We start from the raw sequence: 25,747 nt of genomic DNA, 5'->3' as shown, positions 1-25,747 counted from the left end.
AAATCCCAAATAAACAAAAATAAAAAGAAAATTAGAAGAGATTATACAGAAAGAGTGTTTATAATACAGATTTTTTCACTTGTTCTTCTAAGCATAATTACCACTTTGAATCTTGGCAACCTAGCATCAGAAGTTACATTTCTTTATTAGTTTAACGAGTTTTTTAACCTAAATTAGCCCACTCAGAATCATCTCAAATACATTTGTGTGCTCATGTAGCCATTAAATTACGTCAATGAAATACAATTTCCCAGAGTTTACCCACATTTTGACCACTCTTACTTCAGTTAATTTAAAGACAAATGCATGGATCCACTCAGTTATTCAAATTCATTGAAACGGATTTTTTAAATATGCATCTGAAATTTGACAATATAATTCCACTAACACCTATACTGAAGATCAATGCGTGTAAATCATGAAGATATTTACAAGACACTGTTTTCATACTAGTGAATGTTCAGTCTGTGTACAGATTTATGACAACCACAAGTGCACACTAGGTATTCATGAATAATATTGAAAATAGTCTGAAAGCACACAGGCTAAAAAATAATAAGAGGAGTGAAAGATAGAAATCAGTAACCAAATACAGGACATTCCCACACAGGAATCTGAGCATGTAACATCCCAAAATCTAATTATGAATCTGCTCCACAGCTAACTTTAGTTTCATTTTGTCAGATTTGCCGAACATGAAGGAAGGCAGAAGTACTGGAATAATCTTTCCAATTGTACGTCCTCACCAGATCTGGCTCATGCTAAACTTCTTTCCTACAGCTGGTGCATTGTGTACACACGTCACCAGTTGGCCCTGTAGGCATCAGCTGATTGAATTTTAAAAAGTAGATCTTAGCTATGACTCCTGTACATGGATAGGTCTCATATTACATATTACAGGCAACAGTTAAGCTATAGCTTGAGTTAACTCTTCTGCAAATGTACAAGTTCAGAGTTTAAAGACGGATTGAGCAATGGCAGCACTAAGATATATTCATGGCAGAAATAAATGCAAATCAAGACTCAGACAAAAAACTGACATCTCCTTTTCACACAGTCTCGTAACTCATGTGGGAAGCATCGCTGAATAGCAAAGATCAAGTCAGTGCATTAAAATTTCAGCTTGTTCACTATCTAACAATACAGAAAGTTTCCATTCAAAAAAGCATGAAACAGGGAATTTCAGTGAGTAGCTTAGAGGTCTCTTAAAACCTCTTTGCCCTTCAGCGTTTACCTGCACAAAAAGTTTGCCCCAATTGAACTACATCAACACATGAATAAATTGGATCAGAATGATTCCACTGGACCAAGTTGCTCAGAGCTCCTTCCAACTCATTGAACAATGCCAGGGATGGGGCATCCACAACTTCTTTGGGAAATCTAGTGCACTCTCACAAAGAATTAATTCTTAATATCTAATCTAAACTTACTCTCAGTTTAAATCCATTCCCCCCCTTGTCCTTTCACTATGTGCCCTTGTAAAAAGTCTCTTCCCATTTTCCTTGTAGACTCCCTTCACCTACTAGAAAATTGCCCTGAGGTCACTCATAAACCTTCTCTTTTCCAGGCTGAACAAACTGAATTCTCTCAGCGTTTCTGTGTAGGAGAGTAGCTCCATCTCTCTAATCATCTTGGTGGTCTTCATCTGGGTGCACTCAATGACATTATTTCAGTGTACTCCAATGAGGAAGCAGTTTTAGCTTCATCCACATTACTGATTACAGTGATTTAATTAGATTGATTTTAAGAGCTATAACTGGGAAATTGGTGCAAGGACTATGAAGATGTGCCTTTATGCATTTTAAAACACAATTTGCTTAAAGCTAAAAAAATTAAAGCTGGTTTTCACTCAACAGTATGACTGTCAGCAGTGTATGCATTGTCTCAGGCATTGGAAACAGAAGTTCACTACACACGTGCCATATTTTTAAGCAGCTGAATTCAGCATTGCAGATGAGTAAAGCCTTTCAGTTTTAAAAGATCTCTTCAAATCATGTCAGGTCAAAGTTTTATAAAAAAATAAAACATTTAACTATGGTCTTTTGTATCTTTTTGAACTGAATATGCAGCTTCAGATCTGGTAAACAGTCTTCTATATTGCTCATTATTTAAAAGCTGATTTAGAATGTCAAAGAGTTTTACAGTCATCTTTTATTACACAATAATGATCAGCTATGGTACTGCTTGGAAAGAAAAATTCACTGGAATTGCTGCAACTCTGCACTTCCCATATTCCACCAGAATGGGCACACAGCAAAAAAAATTGACTTTTCAGAAATATTTAGAAACAAATATACATTTCCAGTTCACAAACACTCCTGCTCTGAAAGCCTTCAAAACATACCTTGGTAGTTTGGGAAGCGCTGGTAAAAGGGAGCCTGTCCGTCTGTAGTTAAAAAAGCCTCCAACTGCTAACACTCCAATTATTATGATGAGTATGACTGTCAGCAACACTGCTACTGCTGCTGTCAAAGACAGAAGAACAAGAAAACATTCAAGCAAGAGGTATTACACATTCTTTAGCTCAAATGTCAAGTGCAATATATTATTGAAGCTTACTTGTTCCAGGAGGGACTCCTTTGGACAATCCCATTTCACAATAATTCCCAGTGTATCCGTAAGAACATCTGTAAATATAAGGACAGCTGACTGAATGGCTTTTATTAAGTTTGGGATCTCAGATTTATGATTATATTCTGAAATGTTTATCTACAACCCAGAAATTTTAATTCCATGCTCAGTAATTGTATATTGCACTGCCTGGATGTAAATGAGAACTAAAAGTGAAAATAAAAAGTGCTGAGTCAGAAGGTCTGGTTTCAGTGGAGCACTGGTGGCACCTGCTGGCTGTTCCAAGCTACATTTATTGAGAGTTACTTTTCCTTTGTTACAATTTTGGGGTATAGCATTTTATTAGAATCTTCAGAGGTTTGACTTTTTGGGTTTTTTGTTTTGGGGGTTGTTTGGGGTTTTTCTCCCCAAACTGATGCATTTACATTGCTTATTTGTTGATATTTTTATGCATGTGTTTTTCCATAGCTGTTATTAAAATGCTACTGCAGATGTATGACACCTTCTGAAATGTCTCCAGCAGATTTCAAAGAGTCTAATTGTTTCATGAGACTAAACCAGCACAGTCTGAGCCAGGACTACCCTAACAATATACAGACTTACTTGCATTTGGGAAGACTGCTTTCATCTATATAGCATGTTCCACCATTCATGCACCTGCAAGCTGGTGGCATTGTGGGAGGGGCTTCAATGGCTGCAAAATTCAGAAGCCACATATACATTATCAAGACATCCTCAACAAACTAAATAATACCAATTATGCATTTTCTTTGTCTCTATAGATCTTGCATATGCAAACTCACAGGATGCTTTTCAGAACTTTTGTTTTTGATAGCAATGTGCTTGTTGCTCTATTTTTTTCTGCCAAATGAACTTAAATTAATTGAAGCAAAACCTCAGAACAAAACGACTTAGTAGAGTGTAGGCATAGTCAGCTCAAAAGCTGTGTGTCTGCTCACTTTCTTTTTTTCATGCAATACAGCCCAACACCACCCTTTAAACCTCTTCATTGAGAAAGCAGCAATGCTTTCTCTTTTGTCCAGACTCTACCATTCTACCAGCAGGAAGTTGCACAGAGAAGGCCAAACTGGAATACAATTACTTATGAAGAGAAGAAACAGATGGAAACACACATAGAGGAAGAGCATTACTCTAATGCTGAATGAAGTGAGGAAAAAAATCATACTAGTCATCAGTAAGAGCTCAGGATATACTGCAAGAAAAGTGTACTTAACATAGGAAAAGCCCTGGGTCTGAGCCATTTTTATAGGCTATAGATTGAGGATGGACATAGATCATAGTATTTTGTCACAAAATTGTTACCAGCCAGAGGAGAGAAGTGTGTTGGTACAATGTTTCTTACAGGTAGAATGCCCTCCAAGTAAATGGAGTACAAAAACGGGACAGGCAGAGGTTTTACAAGCTATTTCTTAGTAGCTGCAATAGGACCAAATAAACTAAATGTATGTACAAAAGCTGTATTTGGTCACTGCACAAGTACAGTTTTCTTAATTCCCAAATATTTTATGTAAAGCAGTTTGAGCAAAGAATATCAAATTCAGTGTTCCCAGAGCAACAAGCAGCAATTAGCAAATGCAATCAACATTGTTATTGATTCCTAATTTAAACACATATTGCATAAATTCATTCACTATTACATATTACTATAACCTCTTTCTGAAGATCACACCACATGGCAATAGGAAAAATCACTAATAGTTATTAAGAAAAGGTAATTTAGAGGTAAGGCAGTGTAAAAGTGATGACATTTTCTCTTTCAGGGCAAAAAGAATATAATTCAGAGAAGATTAGCCATAGGAAAAATGCCAGACAAAATGTTACAAATCACAATACATTAAAGATATGTTCCAAGGACAAGTACAAGGACATCTGGCTACCACTCACACCGCTGTAAGCTAAGAATGCAAACTCTCAACTAGAGAGAAATAGAAATCCTGCAGTGGTATTTTTGCTGTTCTCAGTAAAGGCAGATAAATTCTATTTGATTTGTGCTCCTGGAAGCACTGTGAGGGTTTTGCTGCAATGCAATAAAGAAGAGTGAAATTCAAGTGCCTAAAAGGCTTTCTAGAGTATCATTATCCAGAAGTTATCTCTATCCACGCTCTTGAGTTCTGTAAGCTTTAAGTTTCTATGATACTGATTAAGTAAGAGCTTTCACAGAATTGTAAACAAAATTGTTAACAATAATTTTTCAGAAATTCTTAGTTCTGAAATCAATGCATTCTTAAAATATTTTGGAATTTCAAAACAAAAATCAGAAAGTGTGACCGGTTTTGTAGCTGGGTCTGCTCTGGTTGGACTGACGGATCTATATCCATTTTATGAATGACATGCAAAGACATTAAAGAAAATGTACGAGATGACAACAAACCACTGATGACTGAGAATAAAAGCCAGATGTTCTGACTTACCAATATCTATTGCATCAGTTACTTATCCCTCCATACTTTTAATTCAGTAATGCATTTGTATTCCTAAAGAAAAGCTTCTTTCATTTCCAGTTTGACAAATTATTCTACCTGCATCACATTCTGTGCTGCTGCCTTCTAGGAACCGAGTCCCTTGAGGACATGAGCAGGTGTATCCTCCTGGTCTCAGCAAGCAGAGGTGGCTGCAGACGTCTTTACAAGGATTAAGCACTGAAAAAGTGAAAGTAATAAATAGTTGAAGGAGCAATGCAGCGTATTTCTGAGGCAAGGCAGGGCAATTCCACACTCAGTTGTGCCAAATGTGGTCATTTATACCAAAACCTTCTCTTTGCCTTTTCTTACACCCTTACATTCTTAAGGGAGAGACAATGGCTGCTGAGAGCCCATATAGCACCAGGAACAAACTACTCCAAGTATTAAACGATCAGCACTTTGCCAGGATAAATACATATTATGACTGTCCTCATGAGGGAGGGGGAAAAGAGAAATGACAGGGTGCAAACTTAGAGACTCGAAAGACCAATGTGTGATGTTCCACTGTTGATTTCATTTTGGGCATGCAGAAAGTACTTGTCAGCCTCTATTCCATTTTTTAGGTTTCAGAAACTAATATTATCATTTACTAATAGACACATTATCAAAAGATTACTAAGCTCTTTGCAGACATCAATACCAACTTCAGTTTCATAGCAAGAAATGGCTCAGTGGGATCCTGACTACCCACCTGATTGATTGTATCTGTGCTGGTGATAGATGCGCACTTGGGTAAGCCACGGATTTACAGTCAGCACTTTCACTTTTTCTCCACTTCCAAATTTATCCTTCTTCCAGACTTCTCCTCGTTCTTTAGCAATCCAGTATAAATGGCCCTCAAAGACATCAAGGCTGTATGGACTGCCTGCTTCTCAAAGGAACCAAATAAGAGACTATCAGCAATCAAATCTTCAGTAGAACAGACAAAACTGCTGTTCTTCAGCTTAAATACATTATTTATTGCTTTCATTTTAAGACACATGCAGTCATATATTTATATCCTCATGTGCCTGACCTCTTCATGTCTCAGTGCCCACACTGATTAGTAGTACACATAAAAAAGCAAGAATCCAGTTTGCCACATTGTCCCCTATTTGGGTCACAAACTCCACTCAGGGAGTCCAGTTACCAGGCATCGCTGAACTATGAACACACTGAACACACATTGCTGGTGTGCCACTGATCACTGTATAAAGGAGTAAACACTACCAAGACTTAATGTTTGAAAAGCTCCCAAATGTAGCCCCACTTGTGAACCCAAGTGCATGCTAGCACACATCTTGGTTGCTATTAATTGCATAGTACGTTCTTACCTCCATGTAGCACAATGGTTCTGTCTGTCCCATCAGGTCTCATGGATTCAATTATATTTTCTTTAGAATCACTCCAATAGATCCTATCATTGTTCAAATAATCAATAGAAAGACCAGTTGGCCAGCCAAGGTCTTCAGAGACCAGAGTTTGTCTTTGCTGTCCATCCATCCAGGCACATTCAATTTTTGGCTGCCTTCCCCAGTCAGTCCAATACATGAGGCTGAAAGGACAGAATGAGAAATGGATATGAGAATGGTTTAGAATTTGGTCACTGTGATTATCCTTTGGAGTTTCATGGAAAAGGTCAGTAATGGAAAAAAAAAACTTTTCAGCAACCTATGTTTTGCAGATGTGACTTAGAAGGTCACAGAGAGTTCACTGAACAATAAATACCAAAAGAACATCCATCACAATAAAGCTGTAGCATCCATGTCACTTCAGGGAGCTATGCTGCTGTACTCCAACTGAGAAAAACACATATCACAATATCTCATGATCTGTCATTTAATCCAAGTTGCAGCAAGCCCAGTTGTTGAACACACAAGTGGATTTACATTACTTTTCCCCATGGACAAGGCTATGACTGTCTTGCTTGGAGCTGGTGAAGAGACATTCCCCTCTATTTCCCCTCTATCTCCCTGTTTCAGTAGTAACAGAGAAATTTAGTGGGCAGATAATAATGTAGAAAAGAGATTTTTATTTGAACCATCTGGCCTTGCCACCAACACATGCATCCATGCTAAATCTAATCCTAAAATGCTTTCCCATGCTCACAAATTTTGCAATGTTAGTAAAGGGAAGTTCCCAGAAACATTCCTTTAGTCTTTCCTGAAAAATTTAACACTGTGCAGTTTTTTGGTTTCGAACAGTATAGGATATAATTCTGGTAAATCCTGCAGTACTCACCCACGTTTTGGATTGACAGAGATAGCTGCTGGTTGATCCAGTTGAGAAAAAATAAGCCATTTTCTATACCGTCCATCTAATTTTGCCACCTCTATGCGATTAGTCCCTGCATCAGTCCAGTAAAGATGTCTGAATTACATAAAACACAAAACATTCCAAAAGTAAATAGTTTAAACATGGAAGAGGAATAAAAAAATTAAGAAGAAACACTCTACCAAACTTGAACAAAATTAATATAATGAACCTACGTTGATTACTGAACTTGTATAGACTATATAGACCCTAATTACAGGTAAGTTTAGCAAATGTGATCTGTCGGCTCACTCATTTTTTTCCTCTGAAAACGTTTCTGCAGCTACCTCTGGTCCTTATCAAATAATCTTCATTGAAGGGCTACTGAAAACTTTCGTTGTTGCTTTTAAGCAGCAGTAGTGGCTAATAAGCATCTTTAAAGATTCTGTTTTCCAGGAGACTATAAGGTTCATTACAAGTAAAAATTAATTTATCATGTAATTTATGCAGCAGCTCTGGAGATATTAAGCTTATTAGTTCACAGCTCCTCTCTAGACTTTTGTCTTCTGACAGAGATACTTATGAATAAATTGTTCCCACATCAGATTAAAATGCTTTTAGTCCTAATAAACAGGACATTCAGTCTACTCTTCCTTGAATTTTGTTTATCATCATGCCTTTATAATTTTTTTTACCTTAGATAATAAACAGACAGACTCATTATTATGCACTCGCTAATCACACAGTGCCTTCTGCTTGAATAAATTATCTCCTAGGTGTCCTGGGAATGTGAAAAAATACTGTAATTTCTATTTGGCAGATGAGCAACAAGACTAAGTGTCTCAAATCATGTGTAACATTTTATATAATGTGCAGATTATTTAACATAGTTTTTAAAAATACATTTCAACATTGTTCTGAAATCAGTGCAGCACTATGAAGTGCTGAAGTTGCTCACCAAGATGAAGCTGAAGCCTTGCCAGGATGCTTGTGATATATATCCTGGATGCTTGCTCTCATGACCATATGAATTTGTGAACAGAATTCAGACACTCCCTTTTGCCTTCAGAGACATTTTGTTTCCTAGGTTCCTCCAGTTTATGAAGCAAACAGCAAAATAATCTGAGGGCTAGCCCAGACCCTAATATATCTACCTCTAAACTGCTGGAAGAAAATATACCATATTTCACTCTTTCTCATAATTTTTTATCCAAAATCTGGCAATAGCATTCAGAAGGCTGACTAATCTCTAGAACTTCTGTCCATTCAGCTTCCAACAGAATCCTTCAAACACCATTTCGCAGTGTTCATCTACAAACATCAGGTTCCTCTCAACATGATACCACATGAACTACAGCTATGCCTGTCCAAGTCCTTTAACAGTTACATTGCAAGATGAAATGACACCATAGACACCACAAACTCGCAAGAGTCAGGCCCAACTTTGTCCCAGCTCTTCTCCAAGGTAGTAAGCATAAAGAGTGATCTCATTACTTCTATGATTAAGTTAAAAAATTACCATGTTTTAGTCTAAAAAATCCACAGTCAGTAAAAGGGAGAAAAACCTCTGAAACAAAATTACAAAACCCTAACAATTTTCTGAGAAAATACATCTATTCATCAAACTTCAGAGCTACTTCTGCTTTGGGATTGCTCATACAGCACAGGATTGGTAAGGAACAAGCAAGGATAAAAGATAAAATTCCTTTGTGGGTTGGGGAGCTTTCCTTCCAACAGCAAAGAGTTTGTTCCCTGGAGCATACCTAAGTCGTTGGAGAAGAATCCATCTGACATGAAGACTCGTGTATTATCACTTTACTGATGTACAGCCAATCTGCCAGTTGCACAGAATATGTGATGCAGCCAGCCACATGCACATCTATTAATGTGCTGGCTGGGCAAGGGCAGCTTACTACATTGTTCTGAACTAGACTTCAGACTAGACACATTCAGAGACAACTCATAAGGAAGAAAAAAGTGGATTTTGCATGGCCTGATCAAATTCACAAATTGACATTGAAGATACAGCATTTTTCTACCTTTCCACTGTACTTACCTTCCAACCCAGTCAACAGCTAACCCATCAGGACTAACTATGTATTTGAGATTCAAGTCAACTTCTTTTGTTGGATTGTTTCTACTGCTGTCAAACGTGGGGAGATAAGCACGTTTGATGGCTCCAAACTCAGAACCCTGTCCCAGAATGCTGAAGTATACAATACCTTAAAAAAATGAGAAATATCTAGTCAATTACATATTTGTTGAAAATTCTAATTTTTCTGAGGCTGTTGTGCAAAGCTACCAGCCCCATTTATTTATGAATCAGGTTAAGTGTTGTCCATTCAACTAAATTACATTGTGTTAGTGTGTAAATTCTAAAGTCATCCATTATATACAAAATACACATCGAAAGTCATCTTGAGCTAGATTATCAAGAAATATATATTACATTTTTCAAGAGGATCTTAGCTGTGAAACCTTTACATATGATTTTGAGAGTAATTTAGACACTCATGACCCTAAGGAGAAAATATGCCCCAGGACAGCGGCTCTATGGAAACAGCAAAAAAAGGGAACCCGAGGAAGAAGAAAAAATATAAGTTTACAGAGGAATCTATTGGTCATTCCTGCTTAGTATAAGGATTAGTTCTTGCAAGACTTGAGCCAGGTTTGGGAATTGCAGAGGCAAAAGGGAAAGGACAGGATTAATTAATAACAATTTTCTATTGCAGCATAATCCTAAAGAGTCACAATACTACTCATACTAAAATGGAAGGAAAACTAGATCAAAATCCAGCTCAACTAAATGAAAGCATTAAAAGAAACCACAGGGATGCTGGAGAATGAGTAGAGGGGAGGGGCACATTCAATGGAGACCCTGGCCAGTTGATCTAATTTGATTTTTCTTTCCAGTAAAATTAAACACCCATGCTGCAGAAATGCATCTTTTTAAACCAACCATTGCATGGTTGAGTATTAGCATACTCACTCAGACCTATCCCTTCAGGGTCCCAGTCATAATCCAGAGCTTGGATGCGCTCCTGGTTATCAATATAGTCAGAGTACTGTTCTGATGAGATATTGTACCTTCGAATCCGCACATTATCTGGCAGCAGTAACAATGGAGGATTACCTGGCAAACAAACATGAATTTATTTTCATGTATTTCTCATTTTAGAAAAAAAACAGAGGAAAGTAACTTCTAATTAAAACTAAATGGGATTTTCACAAGTTGTATCTGTACAAGAAACAGAGGGAATGTAGGGCCACTTCTAAAGCTTCAGAGCTATTCAAACTTCATGGCTTTGCAAAATTCATAAAAATTGAAATGCTTACTGCTGAGGATAGTATTATCCCTTTCACCATAGATCTTGTGCAGATATAATTCCTTAACAACTCTTAAACATTACATTGTTGGCATATCATCACATCCCAAAACCAGAATGCTACTCTACACTATGTGGTTCCACTTTCCCCATCAAAGTACAGCAAACAATTTTGAAAGTACAAATAAATTGCCAGTCCCTTAAGCCACAACATGTCCAAGTTCTACCTTAAAAGTTTTTTAATTCTAATGTCTCCATATTCAGATGAATGTTCACCTGGCCACGGTTTAATTTTGGATTAGCCTAATAACATCCCACCAGGCCCTCATTTATGAGGGCTGTGGATTGTACTACAAGTACAATCTACAAAGTAGGGCAAAGTTCTGAGTATACATAGAAATAGAACTTAGGCACAACAAATTTCATTGTTACCAGCTACAATTATATTATTTTCTATCACTTAGCCTTCAACACTTTGTGTGCCTAGATGCTTCCTGAATAAAGCCTGTGAAGAAGGGTATGAAAGAACTGGATTTCTGACACAGGCACAAAGAGGCAACCAAGGAGAAACTGAAATGTAAATGTCCTTTTGCATTTCCAGCCTAACACTCAGCAGAAAATATTTGCCGAACTAGGCCTCTGGATGGGTAACCTGGAGACCTCATTTTCTTGTAGCATTTTTCATATTACAAATAAATTTTAGGTTTCAAAACTTCCAAGTAGCATGTAGGTTTGGTCACAGGCATTCTGTTCTGAAGATTTTACTATTTGACTAGGCACACCATATTTCTATCCTTAATCTCTTAAAGCTGTTAAAGTGTAACTACTTTTCTAGATACAGTCCTGGTTTTGTCTTTTATGTAACGCTGCTTCATGATCACTTTTTTCTATTTTCTTCACCTCTTTATTTTTATTATTATTTTCTGAGTCAACTCTGCCTATTCAAACGGTAGTCGCTGCACTGGGGTATGATAAAAAGCCAATGACTGATCTGAAACCAGGCCAAAGTCCTCCTGTTTGTGTGCATCAATCCATGAACAATGAATGGCAATGATTTATGCCTGTTTAATGCAACTTTTTTCCTGATGTGTTATTTTGATGAAAAAATCTAAACTTCAGGGATAGGCAACATTAATTTCCTTCTGATGACAACCACAGGACAACAGGTTTTTGTTTGCAGAAAATTTCAGGAGAAATTAAGGCAGGCATCCAAATCAAGGTATTATTTCTAATGTTTACAATTGGAAGCAGAGATGAGCACTTTTCGTACTGATTATGGAATAGGTAGAATACACAGATAACATTATCTTACAGAGTAAGGTTTGGTTTTCATTATCCTCTTCTTATAAAAGAGAGGACTACATTCATTAAGTCACTATACTGCACAGGTGACAATCTTTACAGGTGACAATCAATCTCGCTATCAGTTAACATACCATCAGCTGCACACTGTTTCCCTTGTTGGTCACCTACAGACCTGAAGCCATCTGCACAGAAACATTCATAGCTTCCTTTGGAATTCTTGCAGTCCTGGGTGCATGTTCCAAAGATCTCACACTCATTGACATCTAGACACAAGAAGAGAAAAGATTTCTAAAACTTGATTTCTTTCTTGTTTAGTCTTTAGGAGTCTCAGGGGTTACCTCATTGCTCTCTACAATTCCCTGAAGGGAAGCTGTAGTGAGGTGGGGACCAGTTTCCTTTATGCTGCCTGCAGTGAGAGGAGCTGAGGAAATGACCTTAAGATGAGACAGGGGGAATGCAGATTAGATATTAGAAAAAAACCTTTCACTCTTAGGGTGGGGTCAGGTAACAGAGTAAGTTGCCCAGGGAGGTGGTGGAGTCACCATCCCTGGAGGTGTTTCAGAGGCATCTGCATCCAGTGCTGAGTGATGTTTTAGTGATTTAGGGGTTACAATGGTGGTGCTGGGTTAACAGTTGGACTGGATATTCTTAAAGGCCTCATCCAATCTCGGATGATTCTATGATGGTCAACTTTACTCCATGAAGAGGTACATTTGGGCCTTCCCCACATACTCTAAAGGATCAGTGACCTAATAAGTGATCCTTAAAATCAGCATCTGTTATCAAACAGAACTTCTCATCACTCATCTGCTGTCTACCTTATCTTAACTACAGATTACCAATAGCTACATTACTGCAATCCTGCTTAACAGATTTATTTTCAGAGATGCATTTTTGATCGTATATTTTTGTGTTACATCAATAAGGCAAGACAAAAGAGGAAGCATGCCTAAAATGAGATGCAAGAGCAAAGCCTTTTTAAATGCTGAAGCCAAGACACATAGTCCTCAGAAACAATATCAGCAGGAAGGAAAGGGATGGGTGGCCTTGGATCATGTTTATTAAAACTACACAAATTGTTCATGAAAGCTGGGAGAAGCAAGCAGAAGGGTTCTCATCAAAACATACTGAAACACCAACTAGGAAGGTATTGTATCGCCTGACCACAAACCATGGCCTTTGAGTAAACTCCTCACCACATTTTATCTACATAAAACCCAGGGTAAAAATATGACACAACACACCTTACAGTAGGTCTGTTTGAGAGAGGAACAGAATGTGAGAGTATAACCTGCAGTGAGTTGACAGGTCACTGAATGCTTATCAGCGAGAAGACATTTATAAGATTAAAAATACCTTCACAGGAGTTGCGGTTAGTTTCACTGGCCTTGTACCCTGGCCTACAGGAACAGATAAAGCCCCCTCCTGTTAGGTTGGTACAGTTATGTTCACAGATATTTTCTGCACAAGTTCGCTCTGATCCAGGATCTAAAAAAAAAAAAAGGAAAGCAAGTAAACTATACAGTTATAACCAAAAATGAAGCAATAAAGGGGAAGCATAATAATTTTGACCACTTGATTACTACAATCACTTAAATTGATTACTACAATTGAAAATAATTTTCAGATAGATGAAGGTAGTTTCCTTTCCTTTTTTTCTAACTAAAATTAGAAGACAATGGTAACCACTGGTTAAGAGAGCTGTCAGCTAAAAAGTAGTGAAGAGGGTCTGGAAAAGAGTCATAATCATTAAAGTACACCTTCCTTAACAGAAATTACATTCTACACTACACCAATCTGCAGAAACTGCAGAATTTAAAGAGATTTTATTCTAACTCCAACTTTGCCAACACGGCTCTTTCTTATCCAGTACTTTCTTATCAGCTGAACAAGAAATATTCTCAATTGATATCATGCATAATACAGGCCCTACATTATTAACATCTGGAAACTAGAGAGAAGATGACATGTAGTTCATGCCAAACCTAATCTAAAGCCTACTGCAGTCAGTACAGGCCATTGCACAGAATGCACTGCCCTTTAAAATGTTCCTATAATGGAAAAGCCAAGTCACGGATAATAGTCAGTCTGTAACAGATAATGAAAATTAAACATTTCTGAAAGTACACATAGAATTCTATTGGTTCATATATACTCTGTATATGCATAAAGTACCTGAGTACAAATGCAAATCTGTTATATAAGCAGAAAAGATAAATAGTATGCTTACTGGAAGATCATGAGGAAAAGATACAGATGTATGGCAAAACTTTACATTAAGCTATTAAGCTATTTGCCGATTAAATTAAGTTTAAACAGCTTAATTTCATATACATGTAGAAGCATAAATTGATTGTACACGTACATAAACAAATATTCTACTTTTATTAAAGCAGCTATTTGATGTTAGGAAGGCTCCAAATCTGATCTGTATTTGCATTTATCCCCAAAGAGCAGAAAGCAGACATCTGGAAGTGTCTGTTTCACAGTTTCATAGCCTTTTTTATACTTCTATATTTTTATCAAGTCATTGCATTAGGCTATATTACCTAAAGACCATTGGGATGGTAATTGAAACAGAGAAATCAGCTGCTTCAAAATGGACTACACTACAGGCTACCAAGTTATTTGTGTTTTGTAAGTCTGCTGGATTGCAAATCACCTGGGTAGCATTTGGCACGCTCTCACTTGACGCCATCACAGTCTGACAAATTGAAATTACAAGTGTATGCTCATATTACCACACTGCAGCTGTCTACATATTGACATTAAAAGTTATGGTTTTGTTTGGGGTTATTTTGAGATTCTATGGAATACCTCTCATCTCAAAGTTCATGTCAAAGTTTCTACATTTAAATGAATGCTAGTAAATATATAATAAATATATAATAAATAGTTAATAAAAGCTATATGGAGGATCTGAGAGGGATGACAGGCAAAGGACTAGTGGTCCTTAAAGAATTCTGTGGCCATGACCATAAAAAAGAAAATAGAAGCATCTCAATATACTTTCGTTTTCAACAGGGCTAGAGCAACATATATCAGTTCGGAGTCTGCCCATGAATAACTCTGTATGTTGGTCTATTGCAATTATGGTTGAAATAGATGGATATTCTTGCCTCTGTAATGCAACCCATTTCAAATCAAGATCAAAACCAAGATCAAGCCTTTATCTTGTGATGCGTAAATACTCTAAGCCTAAAAAACTGTATTCAGAGCACTGAATTTCATGGAATGATGGAATCAGTCAAGTGGGAAAAGATCTTTAAAATCATCAGGTTGTATATAAACCAAACACTGCCAAGACCCACTAAGCCATGTCTCTAAGTAGCACATCTATGTTTTTGGAAGACATGTACAAAAGAATTAAAACAGAAGAGAATTAAAACAAAATAAACTAAAATAATGAAGGAATGAAAACAGTAAATATTGTCTTCAGTAACTTCGCTAATTCACAGAGGCTAATTAAAAAAACAATACTTAGTATGCTATTCAAGAAAAAACATTCATTGCTTTCAGTTTCAGAAAATTCTATTTCAACAGCATTGTAATTTTTAATTTTACTGATATTATTACTTACTGCAGCCCATTTCATCAAAATGGTCTCCACAGTCATCGTAATTGTCACAGACATAATGCAGGGGAATACAATTTCCATTACTGCACTTGAATTCTTCAGTTTTACAAGGTCTTGGTGTTGGCTCTCTACCTACAATCAAGAAGAGAAATATTCCTCTGTCACAGTCCAAACTATGAAGTACCAACAGATAGCATTGCTAATGGAGAAGCTGATGCCATCTGGAAAAACAGTGACAAGACTACTTTGGAGGTCTATAAATAACCAGGGTGTAACATCCTGATTTCTAGTCACATCTCTATGGACTGAAAGAAGCCTTGCTATTTTATAAAAAAGACAGAAGGAAAATTCTTTGTGTTAATTGTTGACTAAACTTTCTTCTCAATAGTGTAAACTTATTAATATTCTTTAATGATATACTTAATGCATCTACTGCAAACTTCAAGAAATTATGGTGGTATTAGCAAACTATTAACTTTTAGAGTATTGTACAATAAAGCCAGCAAATAATATTAAGCAACTAAAAATATGATTAAATTTGAAAATGTTCAGCAGAGTCAGTGAGAACTATGTAAGATATCTGAGGGCAAAAATCTGTTGAATATTAACAGAGCTTCTGCAGGGTCTGGGAATAAATATAAAGACTGTTAATATGTGCTTAACAGTGCCATAACTTCAGGAAGTATTCACTTCTTTATTTTAAACGTCTCAGTTGGCCATCTCATCCCAGTTTTACTATACAGCCAAACTCTTTCTTCTTCCTCCTTTTCAATGGAGTTCAAAATAAGATGAACAAATGTTGCTGGTGCTCATAGGAAAATGGTGCTCTTTACTTTTCAGACAAATGATTGCTGAATTTTGCTACTTGCACAGAGAGCTATAAATACAGAGTACCAATAATCATAGTTCAAATTATTTCATAGTGAGGTCTTGTTTTCATTATTTATGGTTAACTTTGACATCCATTTGGTATTATTAAACATGAAGTACATCAAAATTACTGAATTTGATGCTCAGTTTTGTGCAAACATACAGTGTTCCTCTTTCTCGTCACTTCCATCTCCACAGTCATCCTCCTGGTTGCAGAGCTCATGACTGTATATACAGCGATTGTTTTCACACCGGAAACGGAACGGAGATTCACAAGCAATATCCACTGAAAGCACAGAGGACAATCGGTCACACTTTGATACTCCAGGCCATTAGGTCATCAGAAATTATTCATATCATTTTTCTCTTGGAACATTTATATGTTTTGTATGTTTCAAAAGATGAGGAGGTATGCAGACAAAAAAATATTTTCTGCACATTTCAGTGATAGTACGTTAGGACCTTACACATTTTTTTATCAGAAGACAATACCTCATCTTTGGCCAAAGATAAATTCTCTAACTACATATAACACTGAGGTTTCTAGGTTTGTTTATAAAGTAAATTGACTGGAAATCCAGCATGTTATTTAAGTGCATAACTGACAAAACCAGTTTAAGTAGTGCTTCCAACACCTAATTATTAGACCTCAAGTCAGGACTTCTCAGCCGTATTTACAAAGATGTCCTGACAACACTAATAGCTTTCAAAGTTCAGCACCTGTGACAATATACATTATCTGAATTAATCTTTAATTTCAAACTGACTTTTTTATTTTTGATAACCAACTTGAAAATGGGAAATAGTGACCTTATCTCTCTGATAAGCATCTCCCTACTTGCATAACCACATATACGAACATCTGCAAAGCAGTGAGAAATATTGTCAGAGAATGGAGTCCACTTGCAAATAAAGCAACATTCTTAGCACTCATCCCAAATAATTACAATTTATTTTCTAATTGATCTATTATAGGTAGAGATTAAGCATATTGTTCATTTTAGTATAATTCCTCTCTCTTACAGCAAAGATGAAGTTCTTCATCAGAGTTATCTCCACAATCATTATCCCCATCACATTTCCAATATGGCTGAATACAGACATGGTTTTTGCATTCAAACAGCATGGGTGGACAGTATGTACCATTAGGATACCGTGTTGCTGAAAAAAAGAAAATTATGACATTTACATTTGCAATAGAAAATTTATGTTTACATGAAAAATATTCAGTCCAACCCCATATTATTTTTAAAAACACTTCTCTCCATAATAGGAGATACTATATGAGGTGCTTCAAAGATGCACAGCAACAACAGGCTGCAAGGACTGAAGACCTCTTTGCAGCTACAAGTAATTAATTCAGGTTTAAAAGAATAGTGAAACAACTTACATTAGACAAGCTGTTGAAAATAAATTAATTTAACAAATGCTACTTGTATTTTTTATTGACAAATCTAGTTCAATAAAACAGATAATTAACCTCACTGGCAACAAACATGAATGACTGAAGAAGCACATAAGATACAAAAGATTCCAAAAGGACTCATGTTGATATAGCAAAAAACCCCCACTCATATTTTGCAAAAGCTGTGAAAGGAACTGAAGTAAACCAAAGAAAAAACAAAAATATTATTCTACCAACCCACATAAACAAACCATACACTTGCCCTTTCAATGGCTTCTCATACACTTAATCCTCCATTTAAGAACAGTCAAATGTTTTATAACTCAGGTTCTGAAAGACAATTGCTGTGATCTATGTCACAGGATATGGTTGCCATCAGAAAAATAAAGATAGTACTGTGCAGATGCCCTTTCTTACTTAAAGCTCAGGTGTTAAAATTATGTACATGAAAAGATGTACAGAACTGCTCTGATACCAACATGAAGAGAAAGGAATTCTCCCAAGTACCGAAGCCTAAAATCATGGAAACATGTAAATCAGAACCAAGACATCAGTATCACCCAAAAAGCTGATGTCAGTCAATGCAGATAGAGCACAGAGGGAATATTTTAATTCCAAATGGGAACAATAGTTTCTGGATAAACAGCTGCAGCTGTAGATCCAGGTAAGCTACAGTTATTTTTTTCACAGTAGTTCAATATACCAAAGCAAAAGAGAAATGGAAAACTATATTATTTCCTTGTGTTCACTGATACTTTAGGACATTTCACACTACTTGGACTATTATAAAAAACAATCTCATTACAAAACCCTGTTAGAATTTGGTACAACTGAAACAGTTTGAATCTTGCAGTGTTCATGGGATAGTGAAAAATTTTAATTCAATCACATGTGTATCTTCTCCTGGACTTGGTAAACACATTCATTTCCTACCATTAAGAATGTGTTTACATCAGTGTAAGAGATGGTAACCCATTATTATATTAAAAAGTTGATTCAAAATATTATGCTTATCCTGAATTTTTACTAACATCACTGAGCATTGCAGAATTCTACATCTCTAAAGAGTCATCTCACTTAAAAATAGAGAAAAGTGCAAATCTTTCTGAAAAGCTTATAACTCACGACAAGTTGCTTCATCAGAGAAATCAAGGCAATCTGCATTTCCATCACATCTGAAGCGCTCTGCAACACAGTGTCCACTATCACACTGGAAATAACCTGGGTGGCAGGTTCTCAGCTCTGAAAAGATTCAGAAGTAACTGTTGAAATGTCTTCTTGTTCAAAAACATAAACTTTTTATGCTCTGAGAACAATCTTCTAAAAAAGATCATTTTGCAGAATAATTTATCACATTAGAAACAACAGTGTGAACATGTAAGAGGTAGCATTCAGATAATACACACCACAGTCACGTTCATCTGAATTGTCTTCACAGTCGTCATCGTGGTCACAGATCCAGCGGGAAGGAATGCAGCGCAGATTGTCACAACGGTATTCACTTTCTGTGCACTCACGAGGACCTTCATTCAGAATCAATGTACAAATGCAAAAAGTTTTCCAGATGTAGAGTTAAACATCCACACCTACCTCATTGAACCAGACAAAAGTAATGTGGGCAGATAATGAGGGAAAATCTTTAAAATTAAATTATATTAGAACAACATTCCCCCCAAGTACACTTTAAATATGGTAGATATTCTATGTCTCTCTCAACACAGAAAAAAGGAAAATCATTGCAGACTTTGTTTCAACACAAAATTATACAGGAGCTTTTAATTCAAATCAGAAAAAAAAATCCACTATCATTAAGAAACTATAATACTACATTTGCACACAGGACAAAATTCAAATGCCACTTCTTAGTGGAAAACAGGAATTTGTGTTATTGTGATGACTGGACTGGTCAGTGTTTTTATGTGACCAGTATGCATCCTTGTGATATCAGTGTGGTATTTCAGCAAATAAAGGACAGACTACCATATAAAACGAAGAATGGTTGCATTTAAGAGCTACCTGCCTCATTCTCAGTAGAAATAGAGGGATACTCAAGTCAAAAGTGGGACTATGTATTACAAACAAAACAAGAACTCACTGCAGTTGTGCTCATCAGAGCTATCTCCACAGTCATCATCTCCATCACACTTCCAGCGCAGTGGGATACATCGATGATTGTCACAACGGAAATCTCCAAAAGGACTGCAAGTCATCTCCTCTGCAGAGTGGACAGTTCATCAAGGAAACAGCACACATTAGTATAGTCTTTGCCCAGGTACCTTATTACTGAAGGCATTCAGAAAATCTGGGTGTTCGCAAATTGGAGAAATATTTTAGGCACAAAGTTATGTTGAAATGACCTTCTCCAAACTTACCACAGCCTTGTTCATCACTGTTGTCTCTACAGTCATTGTTCCCATTGCACACTGCCCACAGTGGTACACAACGGTAGTTGGTTCTGCAGCTGAATTGTGTGTGATTGTCACACCGATAAGCAGGTCCCACTAAAAGAGGCAGTAGTCAAAATTAATTGTGTTACTTAGCCATTAACTGTCCTCCTTGCTATTCTGCCTCTCCTAACCTTTTATAACTTACGGTCAGTTATTTTAACTGAAAAGAGCTACCTGCTAACTTCAGAGTTGTAAAAAAGAAAGCATTAAATGTATCTGATTTTACTATCCTTTTCAATCTATGCTGCTTGTATTCTGCAGATGCTACAAACAGGATCAATATGCCATCACAGGATCAAATCATACTCATTGTGTTTTTCCCTAAACTATTCAGAGCTGGTGACAGTGGCAATAGCCCGAAACCTGGGAGCCAGAGGAGGCAGCTTGTCCTCAGGTGGCAAAACTTGGTCACAAGTTCTTGAAGATGCCCATTGGCTCAAAGAGACATGCTAGAACATACAGGCAAATCCTAGCATCAAGAAAGTCAGCGAGCTGCTGCCAGTTGCTAATAATCTAGCCAGCATAAATAAACTTTCTCCCCTTCAAGAAAAAGTAAATAGCAAATTATCACATAGTCTCTATGTTTTCTAACACTGTTTACTACACAAATGCAATTAGCTTGCAGAAAATACTCCTTTTCAAGAAACTTTTGATCTCAGGAAGATTAAGTAATGTGGTTCACTCTGCTTTTGGTGCACTTTTTTGTGCACAAGGTAGGCATTTTACTACAGGTGTGTGCTTACTGCATTCATGGAATGGCTCATCAGAGTTATCACCACAATCATCATCTACATCACACTTCCAGGACTGTGGAATGCACCGGCCATTGTCACATTTAAATTGGCCTGGGGGACAGGTTCTACTGGCACAGTGAGCACTATCTTCATCCGAGTTGTCACCACAGTCATCCTCTCTATCACACTGCCAGGCTTCTGGGATACATCGTTTGTTGGCACACTGCCACTGATGAGTTTCACACTGGTGATTAGCTGAAAGAATACAGATCAACTGTTAGAATACTGGAATTCACAGAAATTATCTGCTGTTGTTACTTCATTTGAGCCTTTATGTTTACACCAACAATTAAAAACAAAGCCAGAAAAACTTAAAATGTCATATACTTGCCCAGTTAAAGCAGTTAAGGTACACATTTTTAACATCACATGTCACATTTTCCCAAGGCATCTTCAGACAAACTCATTAAGGCTCTACAGTTTTCTAGGAGCAAGACATACTACCTTCTCCTAAAGCAGAGGGAAGTAAACTCAGCATTCAATATGATTGAGGCAGGGTCTCCCACTCACTTCACAGAAGAGTTATTTTGGCATTTTGGTTTTGGCCATGCTATCAGCTTAGGGGTGTATTGCCTGATGAGCTTGTTTCTGTATGCATGAACATGACAGAAAACATAGCAGAAGGCCATGCTAGTATCAGCTGCACAGCCTACAAATGTATATATAACCTCTATTCCCAAAAGGCAAAGCACTGAAAGCTGGTATCAGTAGTGCTGGCAAACTGGGGTAGCTCTGAAAACAGGAATCAACACTTATCTCTACTTCCAGAATTTCTGTCTCACTGTACTCCACTCTACTTTCTTTTACATACACTGCCAAACTGTTCAAGAGAAAACCGTGTATTATAATTTCCACTGATGTTCTAGATCAAAGGATTCTGTTCCCAGAACAGAACCAATGAGATAGTAAGTCAAAGTAATAACATAGACCTAAACTGACTTTTATTGTATTCAGTATGTTAAAATCAGTGCATTACACAGCTGCCACATTTCTACTTTTTAATTCCCCTGTGGCACACTTAAGATCTTAGCTATCTGAAACTCAGTTAAAATTGACATTTCATTTAATTCTGTCATTGTTAGAACCACTTTGGAATGGAAGGCACTGAAACTATCAGTTATATAACCACACTGCTTTCCCCTTTGCTTTATATTACTTGCTTGCAACTGCCAGAACTACATAATTTACAAAGAGAGCTAAGGATATACTTTTAAAAATTAGACATAAGAATGTGGAATAGCATAGTTTTTTAAGGAGGTAGCATTATTCCACAAGCTCATACAGCTCTCCAAAACAAACCTTCCCACATGAACTGGATTTTGTGCAATGCAGAGGGTGGTGTAATTTTATCCCACCACACAAAGTAGAATAGGGGGGAAATTAGCATGTTGCTTAGACTGACCTGGGCATTAGGAAGCCCTAGATTCTTCATAATCACCATGGCTTTACTCAGAGCAAAACAAAGTGAGTCCTGTTTCTAATATTTTTTACCTCAGATGGTAATTTATCTCACTGCAAATCTGTCTCGAAGGTATAGAAAGTGTTTATGTTTTGATATAGTACATTTTTGCTCTTCCCGACTCTGCTTGCACTGAGGTGAATGGTTCCAGCAGAAAAGACTGCATCTGTCTATCTCAACTTTTCATCTTTGATAAAGGGACGATGATTATGAAATGTATATGTCAATCACATGTTTTATACTGGCAAAACACATTCATTTATTTGTTGGAACGCACCACAAAGCACAGGATCTTCATCTGATCTGTCAGGGCAATCCGGCAGGGTATTGCACAAGAAATGTGAACTTGTGCAGTTCCCGTCATTACACTGGAACTGCCCCACAGGACAGTAGCGGTGTGGACAGGTTGGGGGCTCATCGGAGCCGTCTCGACAGTCCCTCTGTCCATCACATTTCCACCAGATGGGAATACACCTACAAAGGGAAAACAGTGCATTCTTTGTTGAGGATATGGCTTTACAGAAGTACAACCATTCTTTTACAGCACAAAAGACAGTCTTGTCTTAGTGTTATTTATTGAAACATCCACAATCTTGAATTTTATGTATTCTACTTCATATGTCAAATGCTAATAAAATATGCCAGAATACTGTCACCAGAAACAGATGATAAACAGATGATACTGGTGGACCTCTAGAAGGAAGTTCACAGAAAACAATAAAGATTTATTTTTTATGTTTGCTTGTGGTAATCCTCTCTGATTTTTTAGATCCATCTCCAACTGAACTTTTAATGAGGTAATATTTCAATAATTCACCCAAACTTTAGCAGAAAAATTTCACTAGGGATTATCACTATAACACTGCTTCAAAAAGCAACCCAATAAGCACACCTGCCTCAGGCTCTAGGGTGATAAATCAGTACAAGAACTCTTATATCACCATTCCTCTTCCTCCACTGCTGTCTCAGTCAAAGGGGTTAGAAATGTGCCCTCCCATCAGCTAAATAGCTTTCCTGGGCCATATGCTGGCAGACAGCATATATTTGGCAGAAACAGATACATTGTCAAATATATTTTAAATTTTTTTTTAAAAGGGTTCCAGGCTTGAGCATTCAACAATAAATGGTTTCTGGGGGTACATGTTTCTAACAACCCAAACTTGGCTCCATTAGCAATGCCAATAACAGGAAGAGAAGTAAAACAGTACTACATAAGGAACCAGCATAGAAGTACTTTTCCAAAATGAAAGCCTGTCTTCCTGTCTTTTCCTGATTTTCTCTCTGCAAGCATGTCACAAACTCAAAATGAGAACAGAAGGAGTCCCTAATTTCCTGCCCTTTTAAACAGACTAAACTGTAAAATATGTCCTTAAAAACACATGGATAAAACAATGGTGAGCAGTGGACTTACCTCTCAGAGTCTGCACAGAGAAACTGGGTGCTAGAGCACATTGGAAGGCAGTGGGCTGTATTGCCAAACTGTATGACCATGAAGTTATCAGGACATTCACAGGAAAATCCCTGACCACCAGCTTTTATTAAGCAAAGGTGGGAACAACCACCATTATTGGTGCCACAAGGATTATTAACTGGTAAAACAGAAGAATAAATATTACCATACTTTGTAAATTCAAGAACACAAAGGTTTCAATCTATGATAGATTTCTCTAATACTAATACTGTTTTGAAACCTTAAATGTAAGAGGTTGAAAACCAAAACCTAGATAAGTAGGCATTTCATAAGAGAAATATGTCATTTCATAGTGAAATCTATGCTATTACACCATGATGTTTTAGAAACTAATTTAAAATTTGCATACCAGTCATTGCTTTTCAAAGAAAAGGCAATTTATAAATGCAAAGTAGATGCCTACATTTACTCTATGCATTTTATTCCTCTCAGCAAAGGCAAAAGCTGAGTATACTCAGGGTCCTTTACAATGAGTCCCCAGACAACAGCTGACCCTCAAAACACAAATCTAATTCTGTTTTCTTACCAAATGGTTGTCTGTATGGATGGTAAACATGAATGTCAAATGGTCTGTGTGTGGTATTCACAAGAACAGTCCTTTCTGATCCATCATATTTATTTCCTTTTTCAACTGTCCTTGTGTTCCAGTCAGTCCAATATATCGTGTCTTCAAAAACTGTTATTGCAAATGGATGAGGTAGAGTCCCATCGTATACAGTGTGACGATGATGTCCATCCAGGTCTGAGTACCTCCACAAAGAAAAATTTGTGCAAAACATTCAATAAATGCTAAAACTTCTTTCCGTCTTTTCACATATTATATACACTTATGGTCCTTCATTATTGGTGACCAGAAACATGCAATGTAGAATTGCAGCTTCTTTTTTTCTAAAGACAGATCACCATCCTTAGCAAATTCATTTTAGTATATGGAAGAAAGTAAAACAGGTTATTTCAGGGAAATAAATGGAGTAGAATAACATCCACTTTAATAGAAGCACATTAGCTAGAACAATGACATTTTGCACATTTATTGCCTTAACAGCAAGTTTATTTTTGTCACAAAAGAGACTAGCATGCCTAGATGATTCAGACTGTTAATAATGGAACACTGAGGACAATAATAGGCTTCCTATATTTCTAAATTTTACATGTCTTTAGAGCTCTCTTTGCTGAGGTATCTTCAACAAGATTTTACATTTTTACTATCACCTTTCTATATGGGGAAATTATGAAATACAAGAGAGAGAGAAACATACATATAATTAACTCACATTTCAAAAAGACATCTTGAATACCTTATCATAGAAAAGGCTGCCAGAAAAATTAATGTAGAGAAGAATAGAAGTGAATACAAATATAAATTTAAATGTGCGTGTGAATATGAATATAAATATGGACACGCATATAAATACAAATTATTGGTTTCAAAGTATTTCAGTACCGTGTATTTCAAAATCATTGAAACAGTTAGGTAACTAATTACTCATTTTTACTGCTATTTAGGTGGGAATTTTCTAGTACTAGAAGCAATGTATAGATTTTTCTTGATTGACAAAAAGAATCCCATTTGCCAACAGGAAATTCCATATCATACTTAAGGACATTCAGACATCTTCTGAAGGTTTGTATACAACTTATTAGCACATAACTAGTTTAGTTACAGCTCAATTCTTATCTATAAGCAGAAACAAGAGGATAAAAAAATAGGGACTTTATAGTCAATTTTGCTTTGGTTAAGGCTGTATAACTAGATATAGAGAAGTTTCATATTTTAGTACAGAGCGTGAGCCTTTTCACTGTAATT

The 25,747-nt window shown here is 36.7% G+C and overlaps 1 protein-coding gene across 1 annotated transcript in view; it reads right to left on the bottom strand.

Annotated features, from left to right (window-relative positions):
* LRP2 (LDL receptor related protein 2) overlaps positions 1 to 25,747 on the bottom strand; it is a 113,579-nt gene that overhangs the window by 4,866 nt on the left and 82,966 nt on the right. The window contains exons 54-75 of the mRNA XM_088168084.1: positions 24,467 to 24,690; positions 23,881 to 24,058; positions 22,747 to 22,943; positions 20,960 to 21,205; positions 20,142 to 20,270; positions 19,865 to 19,984; positions 19,176 to 19,292; positions 18,895 to 19,011; positions 17,388 to 17,525; positions 16,528 to 16,650; positions 15,498 to 15,626; positions 13,274 to 13,405; positions 12,049 to 12,180; positions 10,276 to 10,419; positions 9,343 to 9,508; positions 7,275 to 7,403; positions 6,368 to 6,588; positions 5,746 to 5,922; positions 5,112 to 5,231; positions 3,175 to 3,265; positions 2,560 to 2,627; positions 2,345 to 2,465 (exon numbers count right to left, since the gene is read on the bottom strand). Of these exons, the coding sequence (XP_088024210.1) occupies positions 2,345 to 2,465; positions 2,560 to 2,627; positions 3,175 to 3,265; positions 5,112 to 5,231; positions 5,746 to 5,922; positions 6,368 to 6,588; positions 7,275 to 7,403; positions 9,343 to 9,508; positions 10,276 to 10,419; positions 12,049 to 12,180; positions 13,274 to 13,405; positions 15,498 to 15,626; positions 16,528 to 16,650; positions 17,388 to 17,525; positions 18,895 to 19,011; positions 19,176 to 19,292; positions 19,865 to 19,984; positions 20,142 to 20,270; positions 20,960 to 21,205; positions 22,747 to 22,943; positions 23,881 to 24,058; positions 24,467 to 24,690 (3,219 nt within the window). The remainder of the gene's footprint in view (positions 1 to 2,344; positions 2,466 to 2,559; positions 2,628 to 3,174; positions 3,266 to 5,111; positions 5,232 to 5,745; positions 5,923 to 6,367; positions 6,589 to 7,274; positions 7,404 to 9,342; positions 9,509 to 10,275; positions 10,420 to 12,048; positions 12,181 to 13,273; positions 13,406 to 15,497; positions 15,627 to 16,527; positions 16,651 to 17,387; positions 17,526 to 18,894; positions 19,012 to 19,175; positions 19,293 to 19,864; positions 19,985 to 20,141; positions 20,271 to 20,959; positions 21,206 to 22,746; positions 22,944 to 23,880; positions 24,059 to 24,466; positions 24,691 to 25,747) is intronic.

Source organism: Sturnus vulgaris, chromosome 7, assembly GCF_052056855.1.
Source record: "Sturnus vulgaris isolate bStuVul1 chromosome 7, bStuVul1.hap1, whole genome shotgun sequence".
NCBI classification, from domain to species: domain Eukaryota; kingdom Metazoa; phylum Chordata; class Aves; order Passeriformes; family Sturnidae; genus Sturnus; species Sturnus vulgaris.
This window is presented reverse-complemented; position numbering and strand designations above follow the sequence as displayed.